A 27196-nucleotide genomic window follows, 5' to 3' on the forward strand; every position below is an offset into this window, starting at 1 on the left:
TGACTCCTACCGGACAATGTTGCCCCAGCACTTAGCAGGGAGGGTTTGTCATCATGGTTGTCACTTAGGACGGATAGGCAATATGTGGGGACAGTGGCTGTGGGTGAGTTAGGGCTTCACTCTTCCCTGTCCATATGTGACACACGGCCATCAACCTATTATATGCCATTTATAATATGGGCGAATTCTCATGTGGTAAAGATAATCCCCACCACAGCTACTTCCTGCTTGTTCATAAACCTCCCACTCCTGCTAACTGGGTATGACCCTCCCCCTTTGCCTTCTGTTTACGCCAGTAGATCTGTTTTTTCTATCCATAGGATCTAGTATTTTATAAAGTAGCAAAAACAATAAAATTAACAAGAGAACAAAACATGTCAGTGCGCCATCCTGGTTAAAGGGGCACTCCGCTGGAGAACATTTTTCTTTAAATCAACTGGTGCCAGAAAGTTAATCCAGAAATTACTTCTATTAAAAAATTGTAATCCTTCCAGTACTTATCAGCTTCTGTTTGCTCCACAGGAAGTTCTTTTTGGAATTCCTTTCCGTCTGACAACAGTGCTCTCTGCTGACACCTCTGTCCATTTTAGGAACTGTCAAGAACAGTAACAAATCCCCATAGCAAACCTAAACTGCTCTGGACAGTTCCTGACATGGACAGAGGTGTCAGCAGAGAGCAGGCAGAAAATAAATCCGAAAAGAACTTCTTGAGGAGCAAATAGCAGCTGATACGTACTGGAAGGATTAAGATTCTTAAATAGAAGTAATTTACAAATCTGTTTAACTTTCTGGCACCAGTTGATTAAAAAATTATGTTTTACAGCAGTGTACCCCTTTAACCCTGAATGCTTATTAACATTTAAAGGGGCAAACAGTCAGGTATTTTCTTTGTGACATCTATGTCCGCCTGCAATATTAACAATTCTTTATAATCCTACCTCAGTACAATATTTGTTGAAATGAGAAAAGGAATCATCTCAAATATTTAGGAAATAAAATACAAGAAAACATAAAGCCGGATTTTAAATTAGCAAGAGACAGAACGCAGCGTGATATTCAGCGGGGAACGAAAAACAGGGAAGTGCGCAGTATTTATAGCCAGTGATCTCCAGTATAAAGGACAATTAGAGGGAAGATAATGAGGCGGCAGGATGTTGTACTACACTGCTGCTATGAGGCAGCACAAGCTTCAATTAGATTGAAATACGGAGAACTTTCCACCTATTATTCATTTTATGCACATGTGAATATATCAAATTGTAATGCTTCTTTGTAGGGTAAAGTCCTCATTTTTCAATTGTTCACAGTTCACCTTAAAATACTTGTAGGTTCTCTCTAAATTTTCAGAAACCTCTTCAGTCTCCCAAAAAAAAAAATCAGTAAATACTTGAGGGGAGAAGAGGGTGCAGCTGCAGTGCTTCTGCTTCAATGTGTGCCGTGACAGGAACAAGGAAGGAACATGGTGGAGACATGTGATCGGTCATAGCAGATAGCCCTAAAATCACACTAGAAAAAGCCCACCCATCATTTGTGCAAATGGGAGATGAGCTGCAGTAACCCAGTATGGCCACTATACCATGTATGGCGCTGTTTGCTTCTAGCTCAGTTCTCTGTGTCTGGCGACCCCGTAGCTCTGGCTCATGCTGATTGGAGTGGTGCTGGATGTTGGCATCTCACCAATCTGATATGGATGATCTATCCTGAGGACAGGTCAGCAATATATTTAGCCTAGAAAATCCCCTTGAAGGGGAACTCCACTGCCCCAGCGTTCGGAACATTTTGTTCCGAATACTTGGAGCAGGCGGCGGAGGTTGTGACATCACGTCTACACCCCTAGTGACATCACGCCACACCCCCTCAATGCAAGTCTATGGGAGGGGGCGTGGCGGCCATCACGCCCCCCTCCCATAGACTTGCATTGTGGGGGCGTGGTGTGACGTTGTCACGACCCCCACCGCCCACTCCAAGACTTCTAAATGAACGCTGGGTGCTGCACAAAGATCGCAGGGGTCCCAGCAACGGGACCCCCCGTGATCAGACATCTTATCCAAAGGATAGGGGATAAGATGTCTAGGGGCAGAGTACCTTTAAAGGGGTACTCTGGGGAACCTAACTTATCCCTATCCACAGGATGGGGAATAAGTGTCTGATCGTGGGGGGGTCAGACTGCTGGGACCCCCTGTGATCTCTTTTATGGGACCTGGCTACCTTTAAAGACGAGAAGGAGTGACAGCCCGCTCATGACAAGCACCAGCTGACAACGAATCCTACCTCAGCTGGTGATTGGCTAAGCAAGTCATCACACGAGCCCGTCTGCGAAGTAGGCAGCAGGATTGCTCTCGAGACTGTTAAGTATCTGGGCTCAATACAATAAACCCAGGGTATTCCAGCAGTTGGACCCCCAGCGATCAGGCACTTTTTCCCTTTCCTATGCATAGTGCATAAGATAGGTTCCCCAGAATACCCCTCTAATGATGCCTGAAGAAGGGCTTACACACAAAGTGGACACGGCATACCAGACTCCAGGGTGAGTCTTTGTTGGAGCCTCTGTCGAATTTATTGGGGTTTAATAATTGGGGGGAAATACCTGATGATTGAATTATGCGACCTGTAAGTAGTCAGTGTTGGATATATGCCCTGTGACGATGTGCTGTCTATGTCCTACGTGTGTGTGAATTGTGTCAAATGTTAAAGAGAAATTAATAGAGATGCTTCACGTGGTCAATGAACAACACGTGTCCTGTACCGACAAGGGGCAATCACCCCAAAACAGCTGACTGCAGATCTCCTTCTGGAGACTTAGAGGCTGTTTCTGCTACAATGGGAATTCTAGGAAGTAAGGATATGCAAAAATAGTTTTCCTTCAAAATATGTTTTTTTCACTACAACTAGAAGTCTTGGAAACTGACTGGGAATGCAGGACAAGTCCTGCATTCCCAGTCAATTTCCAAGACTTCTAGTTGTAGTGAAAAAAACATATTTAGCATATCCTATTTTTGCATATCCTTATTTCCCAGAATTCCCATTGTAGCAGAAACAGCCTCTAAGTCTCCACAAGTCTTTATGACACCCTCCTTAAAGGGGTACTCTGGTGGAAAACAATTTTCTTCAAATCTACTGGCTCCAGAAAGTTAAACAGATTTGTAAATTACTTCTATCCCCACTCTGCTGAGGGCCTCCTTTGCATGTGTCACCGTGCAGCGGACTCTTGTTGAAAAGACTGGCTCAGCGGGCAGGTCTATGTCTCGCTTGCTTCTCATGCCCCTCTGGAGACAGCTGGGCTGGGACAAGTGGGACAGCTCCATCCCTTACAACTGGAACACTCCCTGGTTCTATGGGGATGTTGTCCGGTTTGTGAGGGAGCACCAGCTGGAAGGACTGAAACCCGACCTATGGAAGCCGAAGACAATCCACAAGCTCATCCGAGCTAAGGACTTGACGGAGCTGGTTCCGGGACTCCCCGCAGCCACTGCAGAGACAGTTTGGAAAAATGTGGCCTCAAAGCGGCTTACCAATGGACACAAGGACTTGTCGTGGATGGCCGTCAAGGGAGGTCTCTCTCTCAGGTCATTCATGCATGCCCGCGACATGTGCAAGACCCGGTACTGCCCTCGGTGCCCCTACGTGGAGGAAACATCTTTCCACGTGTTTTGGCAGTGCCCCTTTGCACAGGGTCTGTTGGACGCCCTAGAACATGAACTCAGAGACTCTGTACCCAGGAGCTGCCTATCGTACCATTCGGTGCTTTACGGTCTGTTTCCTGGGACCCACGACGTGGAGGCCATCCTTGAGGCCTGGCGCCTTATGAACTGTTCTAAGGACGCAGTGTGGCTTGCCAGGAACCGCCTCGTGATCAACAGGGAAAACATGTCCGTCCGGGACTGCCGCAGGTTCATCAAGAACCTGCTTAGAGACTATTCCAGCTTGGACAGCCCGGCCGTTGATGAGGAAGAAGAGGAGTGAAGACCCCTCTCCTCCTCCCATGTCTCCCTGAAGATACAGCCCAGCAGTTTGGCCCTGTGATCCGCCCCCTCCCCACCCCCACATAGTCACCCACACCCCTACCCCGATCACAGATTGTATTGTTTTGTTGTTCGATCTCTTGTGCCTTTCTATTGCAGGATTGAGCTGAGTGTTAGAGTAGCATGGTGTGCGATGTATAGCTTAGGGAACCTTTGCTGTGTATTGTACTATCATGCTTTGTGTGACTGTAATTTATTGTACGACTTGTAATGACTGAACGGAAAATAAAGCTCTTTCAATCAAAAAAAAATTACTTCTATTAAAATCTTAAATCATCAATTTTTAAAAATCTTAATCCTTCCAGTACTTATCAGCTGCTGTATGCTCTAGAGAAAGTTGTGTATTTCTTGATTTGAAAAAGATTGTTTTCCTCTGGGCTAAGCTATCTGGGTCTGCCAATGGTTCCAATTATTTTGGCATTGAGAAGACATTTTTAGTTGGTTAAAAATACATTAAAAAACATATCTGTTAAATATACATACGGCATGGGTGCGCCAGAACGCGGACTTCATCCACAGCAATATATCCAGGGTGGTCTTTAACAGAGACAGCTTCAACTATAATCTGCAAAAAGAAGAAGAAAAAATCGATAGATTGTAATATCCACAACCAATGTCAATTAGAATCCAGTCTAAGACCTCAATGTGACTTTGGGAAAGTTCTCATTGATATCCCTCATTCCTAGTCCAGACACATACAGGGCCAATTTTCATACAATACATCATGTAATACATCAAATGGTCAGGACACTAAATATAAGTAGGAATCTTTTCCTTTTGTCTTTGTTCTCGCTCACTGATAAAGTCCTTTTGGGCACACGGCCAAATGGATAATTTTAGGATTTTTTTCCCCTCTTTTGTACAATTTTTTTTTTCAGACACATGACTGACGAGACACTCAGATCTACATAGGAAAATGAATCTACATATCTACATAAACAAAAATGGTTAAAACCAGTAGTCTCAAACTGTGGCCACTTTGTACCAGTTTAAACCAATGGTCTTAAACTGTGGCACTCCGGATGTTTGCAACATCCGGAGTGCCACAGTTTAAGACCATTGGTTTAAACTGATACAAAGTTGCTTTTTTTCCATTTAAATGGAGAAAGAAAAACAATGTTAACGTCTTTTGCCTCAAATATATCATTGGTTTTGAGTAAATTTCTAAAGTTTGCCAAAATTTTTATTTTATATGTATATATGTGGTGAACCAGGAGAGTTGTGGTGTCTGGGGTGTTGCGGTGATGTAAGTGTAGGGTCTGGTGGTATTAACCCTTAGATGTCGTGACGCCAGGGTGAAGTTTCCTTAGTGTTAATTGTCCTACCGCCAACCGTCCCAGAAACGGTAGGAAAAATAACGGAATGTCCAAAGCAGACTTTATGAGTAAACTGAAGAACTTTACTTGAAGATTTTATGCAACAGTCTCTATACATAACAGTCTCTTAAGAGGTAACCAGAATGCAGGTTCCTCACAGGTTTTGCTGGGACTTTGAAGCAATGAGATTTGATGAAGGCCACTGTGCTACTAATTATAATATTTTAGCTGGTAGTAGTCACACAGGATTTGATAGATTGAGCTTTGTAACTCACGGTTTAGTGGCTGCAGGTTCTTAGGCTTTGGCCTAGATGAATTGAGATTTCTGCTGAGATGTTTGTGCTTCTTGATAGTGCAGGAACAAGAACAGGAACTAAGAGTGAATTTAGTGGCTACAGCCCTTTATATAATAAGGGTCTGGACTAAGCTCATTGGTCAGCAAACCTGTAAGTCCTGAACCCAGTGAACTCTGGGTTCATCACAGGACCCTGGAAGGTCCTTGAACAATAGTACAACCATTATTATAGTCACATCACCTGCTAAGGTCCTATACAGTTATATTTCCTATACAATTTATATGAGGCGACCAGGGGTAAGCCCTGCAGGAGAGCCCTATGGGAATGAAGGGACTCTGGCTGAGGGGACTTTAGACAGGGACAGTACCAGGTCCTGTGCCGGAACACCACATATATATATATATATATATATATACACACACACACACACACAGACCATCCCATAGTAACTTCCGCTGTCTGCTTGAATGTATACTGTATGAACCAGCGTGGCTCGTGCTGTCGCCAAACAGGTCCGGACCCAAAGAATTAAAGGGGTTATCCACCACAAGGTGATTTTAGTACGTACCTGCCAGACAGTTATGGACATGCTTAGGAAGGATCTGCGCTTGTCTTGGAGCTAATGGCTATGTTGTGAGATTACCATAACACTGTGGCTATATTTTTTCGTGAAACGCTGTTTCCTGTTGGAATTCCCTCCCTCTGACTACAAGTCCCATGATTCCTTGTTTGTAAGTGTGAGTTTACTTGTCTTCCTCCTACATATCAGCCACCCCACCCATTAAAACACAAATGAGCTGCCTTCCATTCAATAGGCCAGTGTTACGCCGAGCGCTCCGGGTCCCCGCTCCTCCCCGGAGCGCTCGCTACACTCTCTCCGCTGCAGCGCTCCGGTCAGATCCACTGACCCGGGGCGCTGCGATTCTGCTTCCAGCCGGGATGCGATTCGCGATGCGGGTAGCGCCCGCTCGCGATGCGCACCCCGGCTCCCGTACCTGACTCGCTCTCCCTCGGTCCTGTCCCGGCGCGCGCGGCCCCGCTCCCTAGGGCGCGCGCGCGCCGGGTCTTTGCGATTTAAAGGGCCACTGCGCCGCTGATTGGCGCAGTGATTCCAATTAGTGTCTTCACCTGTGCACTTCCCTATATCACCTCACTTCCCCTGCACTTCCCTGCCGGATCTTGTTGCCATTGTGCCAGTGAAAGCGTTCCTTGTATGTTCCTAGCCTGTGTTCCAGACCTCCTGCCGTTGCCCCTGACTACGATCCTTGCTGCCTGCCCCGACCTTCTGCTACGTCCGACCTTGCTTCTGTCTACTCCCTTGTACCGCGCCTATCTTCAGCAGCCAGAGAGGTTGAGCCGTTGCTAGTGGATACGACCTGGTCACTACCGCCGCAGCAAGACCATCCCGCTTTGCGGCGGGCTCTGGTGAAAACCAGTAGTGACTTAGAACCGATCCACTAGCACGGTCCACGCCAATCCCTCTCTGGCACAGAGGATCCACTACCCGCCAGCCGGCATCGTGACAGTAGATCCGGCCATGGATCCCGCTGAAGTTCCTCTGCCAGTTGTCGCTGACCTCACCACGGTGGTCGCCCAGCAGTCACAACAGATAGCGCAACAAGGCCAACAGCTGTCTCAACTGACCGTTATGCTACAACAGTTACTACCACAGCTTCAGCAGTCATCTCCTCCGCCAGCTCCTGCACCTCCTCCGCAGCGAGTGGCCGCTCCTGGGCTACGCCTATCCTTGCCGGATAAATTTGATGGGGACTCTAAGTTTTGCCGTGGCTTTCTTTCCCAATGTTCCCTGCATCTGGAGATGATGTCGGACCTGTTTCCCACTGAAAGGTCTAAGGTGGCTTTCGTAGTCAGCCTTCTGTCCGGAAAAGCCCTGTCATGGGCCACACCGCTCTGGGACCGCAATGACCCCGTCACTGCCTCTGTACACTCCTTCTTCTCGGAAATCCGAAGTGTCTTTGAGGAACCTGCCCGAGCCTCTTCTGCTGAGACTGCCCTGTTGAACCTGGTCCAGGGTAATTCTTCCGTTGGCGAGTATGCCGTACAATTCCGTACTCTTGCTTCAGAATTGTCCTGGAATAATGAGGCCCTCTGCGCGACCTTTAAAAAAGGCCTATCCAGCAACATTAAAGATGTTCTGGCCGCACAAGAAATTCCTGCTAATCTACATGAACTTATTCACCTAGCCACTCGCATTGACATGCGTTTTTCCGAAAGGCGTCAGGAGCTCCGCCAAGATATGGACTCTGTTCGCACGAGGCGTTTCTTCTCCTCGGCTCCTCTCTCCTCTGGTCCCCTGCAATCTGTTCCTGTGCCTCCCGCCGTGGAGGCTATGCAGGTCGACCGGTCTCGCCTGACACCTCAAGAGAGGACACGACGCCGCATGGAGAACCTCTGCCTGTACTGTGCTAGTACCGAACACTTCCTGAGGGATTGTCCTATCCGTCCTCCCCGCCTGGAAAGACGTACGCTGACTCCGCACAAAGGTGAGACAGTCCTTGATGTCTACTCTGCTTCTCCACGTCTTACTGTGCCTGTGCGGATGTCTGCCTCTGCCTTCTCCTTCTCTACCGTGGCCTTCTTGGACTCTGGATCTGCAGGAAATTTTATTTTGGCCTCTCTCGTCAACAGGTTCAACATCCCAGTGACCAGTCTCGCCAGACCCCTTTACATCAATTGTGTAAACAATGAAAGATTGGACTGTACCATACGCTTCCGCACGGAGCCCCTTCTAATGAGCATCGGATCTCATCACGAGAGGATTGAACTTTTGGTCCTCCCCAATTGCACCTCGGAAATTCTCCTTGGACTTCCCTGGCTTCAACTTCATTCCCCAACCCTGGATTGGTCCACTGGGGAGATCAAGAGTTGGGGGCCCTCTTGTTCCAAGGACTGTCTAAGACCGGTTCCCAGTAACCCTTGCCGTGACTCTGTGGTTCCCTCAGTAACCGGTCTCCCTAAGGCCTATATGGACTTCGCGGATGTTTTCTGCAAAAAACAAGCTGAGACTCTACCTCCTCACAGGCCTTATGATTGCCCTATCGACCTCCTCCCGGGTACTACTCCACCCCGGGGCAGAATTTATCCTCTCTCTGCCCCAGAGACTCTTGCCATGTCTGAGTATGTCCAGGAAAATTTAAAAAAGGGCTTTATCCGTAAATCCTCCTCTCCTGCCGGAGCTGGATTTTTCTTTGTGTCCAAAAAAGATGGCTCCCTACGTCCTTGCATTGACTACCGCGGTCTTAATAAAATCACGGTTAAGAACCGCTACCCCCTACCCCTCATCTCTGAACTCTTTGATCGCCTCCAAGGTGCCCACATCTTTACTAAATTGGACTTAAGAGGCGCCTATAACCTCATCCGCATCAGAGAGGGGGATGAGTGGAAAACGGCGTTTAACACCAGAGATGGACACTTTGAGTATCTGGTCATGCCCTTTGGCCTGTGCAACGCCCCTGCTGTCTTCCAAGACTTTGTCAATGAAATTTTTCGTGATCTGCTATACTCCTGTGTTGTTGTATATCTGGACGATATCCTAATTTTTTCTGCCAATCTAGAAGAACACCGCCAGCATGTCCGTATGGTTCTTCAGAGACTTCGTGACAATCAACTCTATGCCAAAATTGAGAAATGCCTGTTTGAATGCCAATCTCTTCCTTTTCTAGGATATTTGGTCTCTGGCCAGGGACTACAAATGGATCCAGACAAACTCTCTGCCGTCTTAGATTGGCCACGCCCCTCCGGACTCCGTGCTATCCAACGCTTTTTGGGGTTCGCCAATTATTACAGGCAATTTATTCCACATTTTTCTACCGTTGTGGCTCCTATCGTGGCTTTAACCAAAAAAAATGCCGATCCCAAGTCGTGGCCTCCTCAAGCGGAAGACGCCTTTAAACGACTCAAGTCTGCCTTTTCTTTGGCTCCCGTGCTCTCCAGACCTGACCCTTCCAAACCCTTCCTATTGGAGGTTGATGCCTCCTCAGTGGGAGCTGGAGCTGTTCTTTTACAAAAAAATTCTTCCGGGCATGCTGTCACTTGTGGTTTTTTTTCTAGGACCTTCTCTCCGGCGGAGAGGAACTACTCCATCGGGGATCGAGAGCTTCTAGCCATTAAATTAGCACTTGAGGAATGGAGGCATCTGCTGGAGGGATCAAGATTTCCAGTTATTATTTACACCGACCACAAGAACCTCTCCTACCTCCAGTCTGCCCAACGGCTGAATCCTCGCCAGGCCCGGTGGTCTCTGTTCTTTGCCCGATTTAATTTTGAGATTCACTTTCGTCCTGCCGATAAGAACATTAGGGCCGATGCTCTCTCTCGTTCCTCGGATGCCTCAGAAGTGGAACTCTCTCCGCAACACATCATTCCACCTGACTGCCTGATCTCCACTTCTCCAGCCTCCATCAGGCAAACTCCTCCAGGAAAGACCTTTGTTTCTCCACGCCAACGCCTCGGAATCCTCAAATGGGGTCACTCCTCCCATCTCGCTGGTCATGTGGGCATCAAGAAATCTGTGCAACTCATCTCCCGCTTCTATTGGTGGCCGACTCTGGAGACGGATGTTGTGGACTTTGTGCGAGCCTGCACTATCTGTGCCCGGGATAAGACTCCTCGCCAGAAGCCCGCTGGTTTTCTTCATCCCCTGCCTGTCCCCGAACAGCCTTGGTCTCTGATTGGTATGGATTTTATTACTGATTTACCCCCTTCCCGTGGCAACACTGTTATTTGGGTGGTCGTTGATCGATTCTCCAAAATGGCACATTTCATCCCTCTTCCTGGTCTTCCTTCAGCGCCTCAGTTGGCTAAACAATTTTTTGTACACATTTTTCGTCTTCACGGATTGCCTACGCAGATCGTCTCGGATAGAGGCGTCCAATTCGTGTCTAAATTCTGGAGGGCTCTCTGTAAACAACTCAAGATTAAATTAAATTTTTCTTCTGCATATCATCCCCAGTCCAATGGACAAGTAGAAAGAATTAACCAAGTCTTGGGTGATTATTTGCGACATTTTGTTTCCTCCCGCCAGGATGACTGGGCAGATCTCCTTCCATGGGCCGAATTCTCGTATAACTTCAGAGTCTCTGAATCTTCCTCCAAATCCCCATTTTTCGTGGTGTACGGCCGTCACCCTCTTCCCCCCCTCCCTACCCCCTTGCCCTCTGGTCTGCCCGCTGTGGATGAAATTTCTCGTGACCTTTCCATTATATGGAGAGAGACCCAAAATTCTCTCCTACAGGCTTCATCACGCATGAAGAGGTTCGCGGATAAGAAAAGAAGAGCTCCTCCCGTTTTTTCCCCTGGAGACAAGGTATGGCTCTCCGCTAAATATGTCCGCTTCCGTGTCCCTAGCTACAAGTTGGGACCACGCTATCTTGGCCCTTTCAAAATTTTGTGTCAAATTAATCCTGTCTCTTACAAACTTCTTCTTCCTCCTTCTCTTCGTATCCCTAATGCCTTTCACGTCTCTCTTCTTAAACCACTCATCCTCAACCGTTTTTCTCCCAAATCTGTTCCTCCCACTCCTGTTTCCGGCTCCTCGGACATCTTCTCTGTCAAAGAGATCTTAGCCTCTAAAAAGGTCAGAGGGAAAACTTTTTTTCTAGTGGACTGGGAGGGTTGTGGTCCTGAAGAGAGATCCTGGGAACCTGAGGACAACATCCTAGATAAAAGTCTGCTCCTCAGGTTCTCAGGCCCTAAAAAGAGGGGGAGACCCAAGGGGGGGGGGTACTGTTACGCCGAGCGCTCCGGGTCCCCGCTCCTCCCCGGAGCGCTCGCTACACTCTCTCCGCTGCAGCGCTCCGGTCAGATCCACTGACCCGGGGCGCTGCGATTCTGCTTCCAGCCGGGATGCGATTCGCGATGCGGGTAGCGCCCGCTCGCGATGCGCACCCCGGCTCCCGTACCTGACTCGCTCTCCCTCGGTCCTGTCCCGGCGCGCGCGGCCCCGCTCCCTAGGGCGCGCGCGCGCCGGGTCTTTGCGATTTAAAGGGCCACTGCGCCGCTGATTGGCGCAGTGATTCCAATTAGTGTCTTCACCTGTGCACTTCCCTATATCACCTCACTTCCCCTGCACTTCCCTGCCGGATCTTGTTGCCATTGTGCCAGTGAAAGCGTTCCTTGTATGTTCCTAGCCTGTGTTCCAGACCTCCTGCCGTTGCCCCTGACTACGATCCTTGCTGCCTGCCCCGACCTTCTGCTACGTCCGACCTTGCTTCTGTTTACTCCCTTGTACCGCGCCTATCTTCAGCAGCCAGAGAGGTTGAGCCGTTGCTAGTGGATACGACCTGGTCACTACCGCCGCAGCAAGACCATCCCGCTTTGCGGCGGGCTCTGGTGAAAACCAGTAGTGACTTAGAACCGATCCACTAGCACGGTCCACGCCAATCCCTCTCTGGCACAGAGGATCCACTACCCGCCAGCCGGCATCGTGACAGCCAGTTTTCTAACCATGGTGCCTCCAGCTGTTGCAAAACTATAATTCCTTGCAGAATGATCTCAACCTCCCCCCCCTCCCCACCCAGCAGTGGCTCCACCCATTAAAGCAAAGACAGGGTCCTTTGAACACCTAACTAGTGATGTAATGTCTCGGCCCGCAATGAAACCTGGGAAAACCAGAGACGACACTCATTTTTATGCCGCTAAAAATAAACATTGGGGCAAAAATCACAGAAGAATTGCGAGTCCAACATGAAACACAGGTACAGACACTATATTCTGAACTACAGTAACTTTACCATCTGCAGGGTAAATTGATGAGTTTTTACTTTCGGAAGACACCAGAGGGCTTCAAAGTTCAGCAGCAATTTTCCAAATTTTCACAAAATTTTCAAACTCACTATTTTTCAGGGACCAGTTCAGGTTTGAAGTGGATTTGAAGGGTCTTCATATTAGAAATACCCCACAAATGACCCCATTATAAAAACTACACCCCCCAAAGTATTCAAAATGACATTCAGTCCGCGTTTTAACCGTTTAGGTGTTTCACAGGAATAGCAGCAAAGTGAAGAAGAAAATTCACAATCTTCATTTTTTACACTCGCATGTTCTTGTAGACCCAATTTTTGAATTTTTACAAGGGGTAAAAGGAAAAAAATTATACTTATATTTGTAGCCCAATTTCTCTCGAGTAAGCACATACCTCATATGTCTATGTAAAGTGTTCGGCGGGCGCAGTAGAGGGCTCAGAAGCGAAGGAGCGACAAGGGGATTTTGGAGAGTGCGTTTTTCTGAAATGGTTTTTGGGGGGAATGTTGCATTTAGGAAGCCCCTATGGTGCCAGAACAGCAAAAAAAAAAAAAAAACAACACATGGCATACCATTTTGGAAACTAGACCCCTTGAGGAACATAACAAGGAATAAAGTGAGCCTTAATACTCCACAGGTGTTTCACGACTTTTGCATATGTAAAAAAAAAAATGTTTCACTAAAATGTGTGTTTCCCCCCAAATTTCACATTTTTGCAAGGGTTAATAGCAGAAAATACCCCACAAAATTTGTAACCCCATCTCTTCTGAGTATGGAGGTACCCCATAAATTGACCTGAAGTGCACTATGGGTGAACTACAATGCTCAGAAGAGAAGGAGTCATATTTGGCTTTTTGAGAGCAAATTTTGTTCGGGGGGCATGTCGCATTTAGGAAGCCCCTATGGTGCCAGGACAGCAAAAAAAATAACCCACATGGCATACCATTTTGGAAACTAGACCCCTTGAGGAACGTAACAAGGGGTACAGTGAGCATTTACCCCCCACTGGTGTCTGACAGATCTTTGGAACAGTGGGCTTTACAAAAGTTTTCATTTTCACGGACCACTGTTCCAAAGATCTGTCAGACACCTGTGGGGTGTAAATTCTCACTGCACCCCTCATTACATTCTGTGAGGGGTCTAGTTTCCAAAATGGGGTCACATGTGGGGTTTTTGTTTTTTTTGCGTTTGTCAAAACCGCTGTAACAATCAGCCACCCCTGTGCAAATCACCTCAAATGTACATGGTGCACTCTCCCTTCTGGGCTTTCTTGTGCGCCCCCAGAGCACTTTGTGCCCACATATGGGGTATCTCCGTACTCAGGAGAAATTGCGTTACAAATTTTGGGGGGCTTTTTTTTCCTTTTACCTCTTGTGAAAATGTTAAGTATGGGGCAACACCAGCATGTTAGTGTAAAAAATTTAATTTTTTACACTAACATTCTGGTGTAGACCCCCAACATTTCCTTTTCAAGAAGGGTTAAAGGAGAAATAGCCCCCCCAAACCTTGTAACGCAATTTCTCCTGAGTACGGCGATACCCCATATGTGGCCCTAAACTGTTGACTTGAAATACGACAGGGCTCCAAAGTGAGAGAGCGCCATGCGCATTTGAGGCCTAAATTAGGGACTTGCATAGGGGTGGACATAGGGGTATTCTACGCCAGTGATTCCCAAACAGGGTGCCTCCAGCTGTTTCAAAACTCCCAGCATGCTTGGACAGTCAATGGCCGTGGCGTACCGGACGTTCTTATTGGGGGGGGGGGGTACTGTGAAGGGGTATGTGTATATGTAGTGTTTTTAACTTTTTATTTTATGGTAGTGTAGTGTAGTGTTTTTAGGGTACAGTCACACAGGCAGGGGATTACAGCGAGTTTCCCAGCGCAAAATTTGCTGCATCTCAAACTTGCAGCGAGAAACCCACTGTAAAACCCTCGCCCATGTGAATGTACCCTGTACATTCACAGGGGGGGGGTGCACCAGCTGTTGCAAAACCACAACTCCCAGCATGCGTGATCTGTCAGTGCATGCTGGGAGTTATAGTTTTGCAACAGCTGGAGGCACACGGGTTGGGAAACACTGAGTTAGAAACAGACAATGTTTCCCAACCAGTGTGTCTCCAGTTGTTGCAAAACTACAACTCTCAACATGCACTGACTGTCCAGGCATGCTGGGAGTTGTAGTTTGGCAACATCTGTCGGGCCAGATGTTGCTGAACTAAAACTAACAGCATGCCTGGACAGTCAGTGCATGCTGGGAGTTGTAGTTTTGCAACAGCTGGAAGAGCACAGATTGGAGACCATTATACAATGGTCTCCAAACTGGGGCCCTCCAGAAGTTGCAAAACTACAACTCCCAGCATGCCCAGACAGCCAAAGGCTGTCTGGGCATGCTGGGAGTTGTAGTTTTCAGACTCCTAGAATTAGCAGTGAAGATCTTCACTGCTGCCTCTGAGCACCATGTACTTACCTGCCGGTCCCGCCGCTGCTCCTCCACGTGGCCGGTCCCGCCGCTGCTCCTCGGTCCCGCCGCTGCTCCAGGTAAGGCCGCCGGTCCCCGCGTGATGTCACGCTAAGCCCCCTCGTGATGTCACTCCACTTCCCCTCCATTCATGTCTACGGGCCATCACGCCATGCCCCCTCGTGATGTTATGCCACGTCCCCTCCATTCATGCGTTTTCAATCCCGGAAACAGAGTTTCTGAGGCTGGAGCAGCAGCCCTGCATAGAATGTGGGTGCTGCATGGAGATTGCGGGGTGTCCCAGTGGCACAATACCCCCTTGATCAGACATCTTATACCCTAGGGGATAAGGTGTCTATGGCTGGAATACCTCTTTAATAAGTGCCTGTTATATCAAAGAAAAAAAATGATGTTACTCACTAGGTCATGCAGATTCTTTACATGTCTTTTTTTATATGTCTAGCTTCTGTATTTGGCTCACAAATGCCTTTGTTCTGCTACTCACTCATTCTGGCATCTACTGCCAATGTAATCTGGCACAATATGGGTGCACAGTGTCGCATCACAACCAACACCCCTCTGGTTGAAGGTTACAGCTTCTTTGTTGGATGCGGTGGAAAAGTGTCTGAAAAGGGTCTCAAACTTATAATAAATGGGGCAGTAAGTCACATGAGAAAGTATTTTGGTGCAAATAATAGACACAATCATCTCATACTTAATTAAAATCTGATGAATTAAGTTGACGGGAAAGAGAAATAATGGAACAGATTTATTAAGCAAAATGTGTCGGAATTTTGGCACCAGTTGTGCCAAAAACTTTAGCATATATGGAATGCTCTAAGTAATATGTGTTTTTTAGAAATGTTTTATTCCTCACTAGAATGCCCAGAAAAAGAGTCATGGCCAAGAGGAATACTAAAATGTGCTACATTTATTCACTCTTCATAGTTATTTACTCCTTATATTTATTTACTCTTCATAGTTATTAACTGCTTATATTTATTTACTCTTCATAGTTATTTAATCCTTATATTTATTCACTTTTCATAGTTATTTACTTCTTATATTTATTTACTCTTCATAGTTATTTTATCCTTATATTTATTTACTCTTTATAGTTATTTACTCGTAAGATCTTCTAGTATTGGGGGCGAGAGAATTCTTCTTGATAAGTGTGACGGCTATGTCAGTGAAATGTACTAATCCATCATTAACGTGTGGCATGATGGCGCCGGAGAGCCCACAGGATACGCATCCGGCATGACCTGAAAGAAAACGTTTAGTTTAGCTCGAGACAATGCATCTTCTGCAATATTTGCACCGGCAACATATTGGCAAATAAAATTAAAATTGTGCTGAAGAGAGAGCCAAACAAGCCTTCTAACGCACTTCTTGACTGTTTGCAACTTAGACCTTCCTTTATTCACAATCTCTACAGTTGCTGCATTGTTACATAAAAACAGAACAGTACACTTGACCCAATTGTGCCCCCAAGTCTGCGCTGACGCTACGATAGGTAAATCTCAAATAAAGCCGATGTTTTGTTAAACCCAACAATTTTAAGTACTTCAATCAGCCACAGCGGTTTCCAAATATAGCAGCGAAACCCACTGACGCCGATGTTTCTGTGATCACTCTAGGTGAGTTAGCCGAGACTGTTGGTAGGAACATTGAAATACCATTCCACTCTGCTATATATCTGTCCCACATAATTAAATTGGCCATTGCTTGTGGGTCTAGATGGATGCGACTATCTTGTTCTGGAGCAAGAGAAAGTAAGGCTAGCAGTCGTGAGACAAACGATCTCCCTTGTGGGATTATGCGCATAGCAAAAGCTAGCAGCCTAATATACTCTATAGTTCCACCTTGGTAGTAACCTGAGAAATGGTGAACTGATGAATAAAGTCTTTGATTCTACATAGTTTCTCTGTGGGTAGGCTAGCCTGCATATCAACTGAGTCCAGGACCACACCCAGAAAAGTCAACCACGTGGCAGGACCTTGTGTCTTTTTAGGAGAAACTGGTACACCAAGGTGATTAACTAGCTGTAGCAATCTAGTCAGGTCCGAAGGATTAGAAGTTGATGCTTCAATGAGCAGAAAGTCGTCTAAGTAGTGAAGACGTGTCTATGGTCCATAGTGTTGACCAATGTCCAGTGCAGTGCTTGTGCTAGCTGATCAAATAGCCACGGGCTACTCTTAGAACCGAACGTGAGTTTTCCAGAGATCTGGGTGGATGGGTAACAGCTTAAAGGTATCCATGATGTCTGCTTTGGATAGCCATGTCCCTGGCCCTAACTGTACGATAAGCTGTATGGCTTAATCAATAGAAGTATACTTCAGTGTGACTTCGTCCGATGGAATTAGAGTTAGAGTTCAAGCTAGGTATCACAGAAGAGTAAAGGTGCGGACAAGTCATAAATCATCCTCTTTTTATTATTGAATTTACCAGTGACCACACCAACAAGGGCTTACTCGCCAACAATCAAAAGGTGGCTGTGTGAACCAATCATATAACCCCGATCGAGCTCTGTCTGAAGAAGTTCGGATACCCCTTGTGGTTCCCTACATGCAGACACTAAGTTGTTACATTCATAGGTGCACTGTGGTAGAGCAACTAAACCAGTGTGGAACCCGTGCAAAAATCCGTTAATCAACCACTCAACCCAGCAAGGGTCTGGATGATCTTGCAACACCCGGGCCAACGCCTGCCTAGTCACACCTGCCCCTTTGCCGAGCACACTGTGCTAGGATGGGCCCTGTAGCATAGAAAGCAGACGTGGAGTAGACGGCAATTACTGTAATTGCAGGTTGTCAAGTTATAATTGTTGCAGATCTGGCTGCGGCCCAGAAATCTGATTGGACGCCCCAACTTGTCAACCATAGGAGCAGGCTTCTGAGCGGGGGCCGGCCCTGACGTAGCCCCTTTGCTTGTGCTGGTCTCCGGTTGTTGATAATTATTGTCACACCAAGCTGTTGAATGAAAAACAGTTTGCACAGGCTGGAGACTTCAAACCTGCAAAATGTTTACAAAATAGTACAGCGTCGGCAACACTCCAACCAGTGACATAACCAAATTGACTAAAAGCTGCTGCCGCTTTTGCAGAAAAAGATTTATGGTAGTCGTAGAAATGACTAACCCAAAATACTTATATGGAAATTCCTTCAACTGATACAGGTAAACATCTAATTCTTCCCTGCGTTTGGGGTTTACTGAGCATATGACATCCCTATACATACTAAATGCCATTGCAAATTCTTGGAAAGTCAGTTTGCGACTAAGCTTGCCATCCTTGCTCTTCAACACAACGGACAGTTCCCCGCATGCAACTGTCTTGGTGTCAGTGAGGTCCTGTGAAGAAATGAGCAACGACACCAGGTTGATGTCCTTACAGTTCAATAGGTCCTTTCGAACAGACGCGTACAAAATGCGCCAGGGCAACCCTCGGGGACCCCATGGGCATACCTGACCCTGCAGCCTGAGATTTTGAGGGCGTTGCCACTGCATCAGTGACTGTAGAATCCCGAGCGTTGCCTCTTTCAAGCATCAACCATGAGTTGAAATTGGACATAGATGCCATCATGGCATGAAGCTGATCTAAAGTTGCAGAAGAAGACTGTCCTGGGACCGTCTCCTCACTACCCCCTGCTTCCAGATCAGCCATCAAAAGTTTGTATAGTTCAGCCTTGCGGGCCGATGCTGGGAATGGAATGCCCCTCCTACATAGCTCCTCCATTAGTTTCGGGATAGTCCAGGTTCTATATGCCGAAGACGCTGCCCACGTTCAGAACTCCTGGCCGGAGTTTCTGGCACTGACAGTGGATCTATGTCAGACCCATGTGACATACTTGCTGAAATCCAACTTGTCCGGGCAAGAAACGGGAGATGGGGAAAGAAATGCAGATAACTGTGAAAAACCTGCTAAACTGTCCTAAAACACTGTAGACTCTGCTACTGACCTGCAGCACACCTAGCCGAATTGAAAGTGTCCAGAACCCCGGAACCTAAAATAACATAACACATCAGTAACACCTGAAAACCTGCCATCCCTGAAGTCATCTTAACCTACAGACAAGGTAGTGCGTGTAATCCAAGATGTACAATACATGACCAACCGTGACCAGACGACTATATTACCATTGATTACGTACAGGAAAAACATATGAGAATAACGTAAGCAGCATTTATACAAGGTGAAACGTGAAAGAACAATCATGCTATGACTATTGCGAGACTGGATTTATGTAACAAGCACCCTTTGTACCGTAAAGGAACAGTGAAGCAGAGTATGAAACTGATATGATATATGCAAACTTGTTGCTCCAAAGATGTGTGGGTAACAACAATAGCGTCGTGCCTGCCCTGAAGACGTGTCAGGATTAGCAGTAAAACCAAAGCCTATGTGTGTTAGTAAGCTGCCCTGAAAGGAAACAAATGGCAGCACTGTCGCAGCAGCCCCTCCCCTGAAGACGTGTCAGAGTTAGCAGTAAAGCCAACTGCCTATGTGTACTGTCGACATCGTATGTGGGCAGAGTCTTCCTAAAAAATGTAACGTGACCACTGCCTAACCATATGTGATATTGCTGCTCTGAAGACGTGTCAGCAACAGCAACAGAGCAAAAGGTTACCCCTAAAGACGTGTCAGGACTACATGGCAACCCTTACTTGTATAATACCGTTGATGCTCTGAAGACGTGTCAGTATACATCAACCATGCAGCAGCCTCCCCTGAATGCATGACAGGATTTGCGGTAAAACTACTGCCTATGTGTGTGTTGGTAAGGACAGCCGTCTGCCCTGATTGGATAGGGAATAAGTTTGAGATCGCGGGGGGTCCTACCACTGGGGCCCCCCGGGATCTCCTGTACGGAGCCCCGACAGCCCGCGGGAAGGGGGCGTGTCTACCTCCGCACGAAGCGGCGGCCGACACCGCCCCCTTAATACAACTCTATGGCAGAGCCGAAGCGCTGCCTTCGGCAATCTCCGGCTCTGCCATAGAGATGTATTGAGGGGGCGTGTCGGCCTCCGCTTCGTGCGGAGGTCGACACCCGCTATCTGGCCGGAGAGCCTGGCCCCCGTACAGAGAGATCGCAGGGGGCCCCAGCGGTCGGACCCCCCCCCGCAATCTCAAACTTATCCCCTATCCTTAGGATAGGGGATAAGTTTTTCACCACTGGACTACCCCTTTAACATGAAGAAAGGGAGCATAGTTGTACACAGCACAACAACCAACCTCTTGCTCACAGCCCTTTGTTATCAACGCCAAATCGAGTCCAAAAATGTACCAGCTAAAAAAGAAAGAAATAAACATGTACATAAATGACCCGGCTTTTCCCCTCCATGTTTATACAATATGTGTGCACATATACACGTGAATACACATACATATACGTATACCCATACATACCTATCCACCTTAAAAAAAAAACAGTTTTTATATATATTTATCATTATTATTATAATTTTTTTATGCAATTACAAGGGTCAATGAACAACCTACATATAACCCAAACAATTCATACAAAGCATCGCATCATGCAGCTAGAGTTTGGAAAGTATGATTTGCGACGGTAAACAATGGAGTATGAGACCAAAGCAGATATAAGACACCTGTTTCGACCAGATAACAGTATAACTTAATGCATTAACCGTGCACCAATGAACACTATGAGCTACCCAGCCCGGATAGCCTGACCTGCCAGGCTGCATGCAAACATCAACAATAATAATACATGCAACCATGCTGGCTGAGCCCAAAACATCCGCCCGGTCGGAACTACTTACCGGAGACGCAGCCCAGGTACTACACATCGGCTGCCCGGATATGACTGCCCGCCAGACTCTAGCATCCTGGCCCCACCGGACGCCGCCCGGGTGACAAGAGACCCAAACCACAGCTATGCTAGATCCAGGCTACGTGCTGTAGTGCAGCGCACCCACCTCCCCCAACGCCCCGGCAGCAACAAATGCCGTCAGCTGGGCCACTGGGAGAGCAGAGTGCGCCGCCCCACACCCCGCATAAACCACTGTCGCATGTGACCCCCGCCAGGGGACCTGGAGGCCGCCAAAACTACCCGCAGAAAACATTTGCACACCAGGGAACCACTGAATCTAGTTACCAAACCAGAAAACTGAGCCAGGAAAAGAAGATAACAACACACCAACTCTTCACCACCAGGGACGTATGAGCTCGCAGCGGTGTACAGGTACCTGAAACAACCGCCAAACGCAACATACGCACGTGCATGCGGGACCTGGGTCGTTATATATCCCGTACCCCTCCCAGCCTAATTAGGCTTTAAATTTGTATATATGTGGTATAAACAGAAGGAGAGCAAAAAATATGAACCATGTAACTTGTGGATACAACAATGAATAACAAATATACAAACTCAATATAGATCACTATTATTGTGTTAAAAGAGTCAACTGGTGTCAGAAAGTTTTACAGCTTTGTAAATTACTTCTATATAAACAATATTTATACTTCCAGTACTTATCAGCTGCTGCATACTACAGAGGAAGTTGCTGACACCTCTGTCCATGTCAGGAACTGTCCAAAACAGGAACAAATCCCCATAGCAAACAGACAGTTCCTGACATGACAGAGGTGTCAGCAGAGAGCACTGTGGTCAGACTGGAAAGAACTGCAGATCTTCCTGTGGAGCATACAAAAGCTGATAAGTACTGGAAGGATTAAGATTTTTATAAGTAATTTACAAATCTGTATAACCAGTTTGGTGCTATTTCCAATAAAATATACTACCCCTTTAATCCCACATTAAAGGTCTCTCTCCTAGCCAGCCACCACCATGCTTTCTAATCTACAGCTTTCTACAGATGGGCAACTTTCCCATCTGGGAGAGATTTTAGCTTGGCCTTTATTCCCCAAGGCTATTTAAATAGACACTGTCACTTTAGAAGGCATTTGACATGTCAAAAGCTTAAATTGGTGGGGGGACCCCAACTTATCAGTAGAATAAACTGGGAGAAGTGCCTACTAAACGCATTTTTCCCAGCTCTGCTCTACGTGGCCGAGGCGTACTCCTAAAGTCTATGGAACGGTCTTAGTCACATGCACAGAGAGTGAAGAGAGAAGGTCTAAGCCATGTGGGCTTCTCCCGGCTCATTTCAGCAATTCGTCAGGGTCTTAAAACTCTACGACATGTCAAAAGTTTTTTTTTAAAGTATCAGGTACTGTACACTTTAAAGGGGTACTCTGCCCCTAAACATCTTATCCCCTATCCAAAGAATAGGGGATAAAATGTCTGATTGCGGGGGTCCAAATGCTGGGGACCTCCGCGATCTCCCTGCTGCACCTGGCGTTCGTTTAGAGCGTCAGGTGCAGCGCCGGAGGCTTGTGACATCATGGCCGTGCCCTGCTCATGACGTCACAGTCACGCCCCCTCAATACAAGTCACGCCCCCTCCCATAGACTTGCATTGAGGAGCCATGGCCGTGACGTCATGAGTGGGGCGTGGCCGTGAGGTCACGAGCCTCCGCCCCGCATTGCCAGTCATCCGGCAAGGAGAGAAGTTCGCTCCATGTACCGGATGTCTGGGGTGCTGCAGCCGAGATCGTGGGGGTCCCCACGATCAGACATCTTATCCCCTATCCTTTAATTAGGGGATAATATGTCATGGGACGGAGTTCCTCTTTAAGGGTTGAACAGTGACTCGAAAGAATGCTGCCTTAGATAGGTGGCAGAGTTCTTCTCCCTTTGAAGGAGGCCAACAGTTCATTAGAACATAACAACTCAATAAGGGGGTCAATGCGAGCGCTTGCCGACTGCCCTACTATAAATTATCCTTTCCGTATCACGAAGAAACATCTTTTCCAAGCGAATATTCCAAAGACCTGAGGTTTACAAAATGGGAAGCAATAAATCTCATTAAAAAATTTGACATTAGGTCGTCCATCCACTTCCACCTGAATACAGCGATAGATTAGGTCAGAAATGTTAACCATTGTATGATTCACCGAAAAATTATTATAATAAAAATACATTTGCAAATTAAAATAAATTCCGGGCAGTATCTCCCCATACCATATACATTGATGTTATTTGCTCTACCATTGCCTCGGCTTTATCTATTTACGGATGTTGATTTACCTTGGAAAGTATCATCTAAAAAGAAAATATCCAGATGTTAAAGGTCAATTGAAGCAAAGTAAAGTGCTTCATGTGTAACAGTAATTACGCTGGCGCACTTGTCAGGAGCGGGTCCTAGAAGAAGCAGCACTGTGCAAATGCCAACGTTCGGCGTAGGTGCGAAAGAGCAGAGAGCAAATTACACAAACTATCGGCAAATGTCAACATGGCGTTCCGTCTAAAGCTGGGGAGGTGGTATGAGGAACAACTGCATTCTGCTAAAACTGAACACCGCGCGTGAGACCGTGACCTGCAAGCTGGCTCTTTACGTATGGTACTTAAAAAAAATAAACACAGATGGCGCTCCGTGGTGTGATATTGTAGATATGTGTAATTCACAATAACTGAAAATGTGTGTAGCTTTGGATAGAGCGTGTAGAAGAGGATCCCTGCTTCTCCCCTTGCCACAAATAATATCGACTACACAAGCAACTTCCTCCAACTCAGCAGGTTCAAAGCAGGCGCTTGGACACTTAAAAATGGTAATGTTTATTTTCCCATCATGGAACGTGTTTTGCCGGATTTTGGCTTCATCAGGTCCTAGGAATGGTAACGTTTATTTTCCCATCATGCAACGTGTTTTGCCGGATTTTGGCATCATCAGGCACTAGGAATGGTAATGTTTATTTTCCCATCATGCAATGTGTTTTGCCGGATTTTGGCTTCATTAGGCACTAGGAATGGTAACGTTTATTTTCCCATCATGCAACGCATTTCACCGAATATTGGCTTCATCAGGCACTAGGTATAGTAACATTTATTTTTCTACCATGCAAAGCATTTCGCTGGATATTGGCTTCATTAGGCAATTCCTGATGAAGCCAATATCCGGTTAAACGCGTTGCATAGTCCTATTAGTTGTTAATGCTCATTTGGAATCCTTTTCCGTCATATTTATTTCTTTGAAACCTACTATCCTTGTGTTATGTTTTATATTTTTATAAATATATGTGTTATGTTTTATATTTTTCCTTGAAAGACAAGGGCACAGATGGATCACATTTGTTCTGAACATATGGTGAAGCCCGACATCGCCAACCATGCAGTATCCCAGCCCACTCTATTGTGTAACAGTTGCAGTATGTCTTGGCTGAAACTCAACCACTACTACACAAGCAACTTGGTAGCTTTTGATGTTGGGTTGACAATGTTTTTCCATGTTGTTTACATGTTGTGGAAGGTTACGTTCGGCACATTACAGGACATTGTTACAAGTTACGTCTTCAGTACTTTACGTACCTGGTAAGAGTTGGGCCAGAAAGTGCTAATCGCAAGTTCTGCTCGTACCCAGCCTTCGGTAACCACTCCGGATACATTCCATACTGGGTTCCCCTGTGGTCCACCATTCACTTTTACATAGACGTTCAAAGAACCAGGGCTGGTGCGGCCAGACATGTGGTAATGGAAGTCGATGCAATGAGTGTCATTTTCTTTAAGTACAGGTAGGAGTAGGTGAGCCTTCTGTCCAGTGGCAAACCCCGTGCTGTTAACCAGCATGAATGATCCTGGATGAAAAAAGGAACAAGAGAAACAAGCAAAGTCAACTACGAAGTAGGTTAAAGGGGTTATCCAGGAATCAACAAAGAGAGATAATTTATTTTAAAGACCGTTCCCTGGGTGTCTCCAGGATGGGTGTGGTTCTGCAGCTCACTTCCATTGAAGTAAATGGAGCCAAGTTGTAATACCACACCATACCTGGAGACAGACAGGGAGCGGTCTTTGAAAAAAAAATAGGTCTGTTTTCGAATCCTGGATAACTCCTTTAAGAGGACCATAAACGTGATGGACACAAAAGAAGGTGAAGGAAGGAAGATAGTAGGAAAAAGAAGACACAGAGGGTGCAAAATGGCTGTTTTGCTTGGTAAATGTCACCTGTTGGAACGCTGCTATCCATTGGAGGCTTTTCCCATGTGTTGACCTGTTCCCAAGTAAATCCATTGGTACCCAGGGCCACACTGTAACCACAGCTGTTGTAAAGCTCTTCAAACGTGCATCCGCCTAGAGAAAAGAGAAGTATAGGTCAAGCCAAGGAAAAAGTCTACGCACTGGAAAGGCAATACCCTGTATTACATTAAACTAAGAAACTCTTTAGATTGTTCTTAAGCTTATGTCTCTCGTGCCTATTTATAAAGAGAAGAGAGCCAAGCAGCGTTGGCTTATCTTTGGGAACTGGCTGCAATATACTCAGTTTAGCCAGGTTCCATTGAGATCATTTGTTGTGTGATAGTGTCCTAATCTTGGCATCCAGCTAAAGTAATCTAGATAGGGGATTAAACATTTGACATCTTTTATGCATTGTGCTGCAGGTCAGGACTTTGTGTTAAGTTTTATTCAGTGCTCTGGAGGTGTATTGTATCTAAATCTTATCTAGTCTGATGTTCACATTTAAAGCAGTCTGGTTTTTAGGGTATATAGTAAGGTCCTGGCTGTATACTGCTTTTTACTCTATATCTGTTTTTCTTTCTCATTAGTTAATTGATCCCTCTAGCATCGAGATATCAGATTTTTAAACATATGCAAATTAGGCTTTGGTGCCCAGTTGGTTCCCCATGGCCGCTAGAGTACAGGGCAGAGATGGGGATTACAGCAAAGCCCAGTAGCTGTCAAATATTGGGGTAGATTTGGTGACCAGTGCACAGATGGGCATGACTAACTGATGAAGAGGTTGGACTGTGCAGCAGTGGGGAACGACCTATGGTTCCCAAAGCCTAATTTTATAGGGGGTTAAAGGGGGTCAAGTAACTAATCAGAGACATGCACCAATTCAGGATCGCAGGCCCTATACAGTCATGTCCTTACTTTTTACCAAGCGGTGACCTTCAACCCCCCCCCCCCCCCCCGTGATCTCCTGTATGGGGCCCCGGCTCTCTCGTGAGATATATGGAGGGGCGAGGGGCAACCCCCGTTTCGGGCAGGGGTCATGGCGTGCCACTCCATGGGAGTACCGGGGCTCTATATAGGAGATCGCAGGGGGCCCCAGTGCTCTGACCCCTTGCAATCTAAAACTTAAGTTTTATTTCATTGGATATCTCCTTTAAGAACAAAGTATCAGTAACATTAGGAAAGTGCAATGTCTTTTTGCCTCTTGGACCTACAAGAAAAATCAAGGTCAGCCTAAGATAGGTCAGTAGGGTTTGACCACTGTCTATACAGGGCCACCCAAACTGTAGATTGGACTGTGGACCCAAACTGTGGACCCAAGATGTTGTAAAACGACAACTCCTAGCATGCCTGGACAGCCAACGGCTGTCCCTGTCTGGGCATGCTAGGAGTTGTCGTTTTGCAACATTGGGGGATCTACAGTTCGGAGACCATCACTTTAGAGCAAAGTGTCAACAAAATTAGGAAAGTACAATGTCTCTTAGGCTCTTGGATCTGCAAGAACTTTCTGCAAGGTCAGTCTATGATAGGTCAGTAGGGTTTATAGCCACCGAAGTCCTCCAGATTGGACCATCAACGTCCAATGGTTGTAACCACTGTTGGTCTATTCAGGGCTACCCATGCAGAAAGTCATCTAGTGATATGGTATCAAGATCTTTTGTAAAATATCTCAAGTAATGTCCTTTAACAAAGTCTTGAAGATCAGAACCAAAATGTATGTCATTTCCGCTATGAAGCCCCATCCTTCACCTACACGTGCAGGGTGATGGGGCTCGGGCAGGAGCAATTTCTGAGATCAATGTAATGAGATTGAGGAAAACAATATTTAGTGTGAAAGATTACAGCTTAAAGAGTCCACTGAAATAGAGATAAGGCAGAATAATTAGGACAGGTAGACATTTCTGCCGCTTCAGCAGACATAGGAAGTGACCTGGAGGAAAGGGCAGAGAGTTCATAAACTGCATAGAACGGGCAGGATATTATATGGGATAAACAGCAAAGTAATAAATAGAAGGAATATATTACAGGGAAAAGGAGGAGGAAAGGAGAGATCTCATAATCCCAGTGGGCGGTATAGTAGAATATCAGAATTTGTTCTGAATAATGGTTGTTAAAGGGAATTAAAGGGGTACTCAGGTGTAAAACAAATGTTTTCAGTTCAACTGGCACCAGAAAGTTAGACAGATTTGTAAATTACTTCTATTTAAAAATCTTAACCCTTCCAGTACTTATCAGCTGCTGTATGCTCCAGAGGAAGTGCTCTCTGCTGACACCTCTGTCTGTGTAAGGAACTGCCAAGAGTAGAAGCA

The 27196-nt window shown here is 46.4% G+C and overlaps 1 protein-coding gene across 12 annotated transcripts in view; it reads right to left on the reverse strand.

The window, feature by feature from the left end:
• Nucleotides 1-27196, reverse strand: part of PTPRT (protein tyrosine phosphatase receptor type T) — a 433706-nt gene that overhangs the window by 211950 nt on the left and 194560 nt on the right. For all 12 annotated transcript variants that reach the window (XM_056549647.1, XM_056549653.1, XM_056549644.1 and 9 more), the window contains exons 2-4: nucleotides 24879-25004; nucleotides 24246-24511; nucleotides 4506-4587 (exon numbers count right to left, since the gene is read on the reverse strand). In XM_056549647.1, coding sequence (XP_056405622.1) covers nucleotides 4506-4587; nucleotides 24246-24511; nucleotides 24879-25004 — 474 coding nt within the window. The remainder of the gene's footprint in view (nucleotides 1-4505; nucleotides 4588-24245; nucleotides 24512-24878; nucleotides 25005-27196) is intronic.

Source organism: Hyla sarda, chromosome 13, assembly GCF_029499605.1.
Source record: "Hyla sarda isolate aHylSar1 chromosome 13, aHylSar1.hap1, whole genome shotgun sequence".
NCBI lineage: Eukaryota > Metazoa > Chordata > Amphibia > Anura > Hylidae > Hyla > Hyla sarda.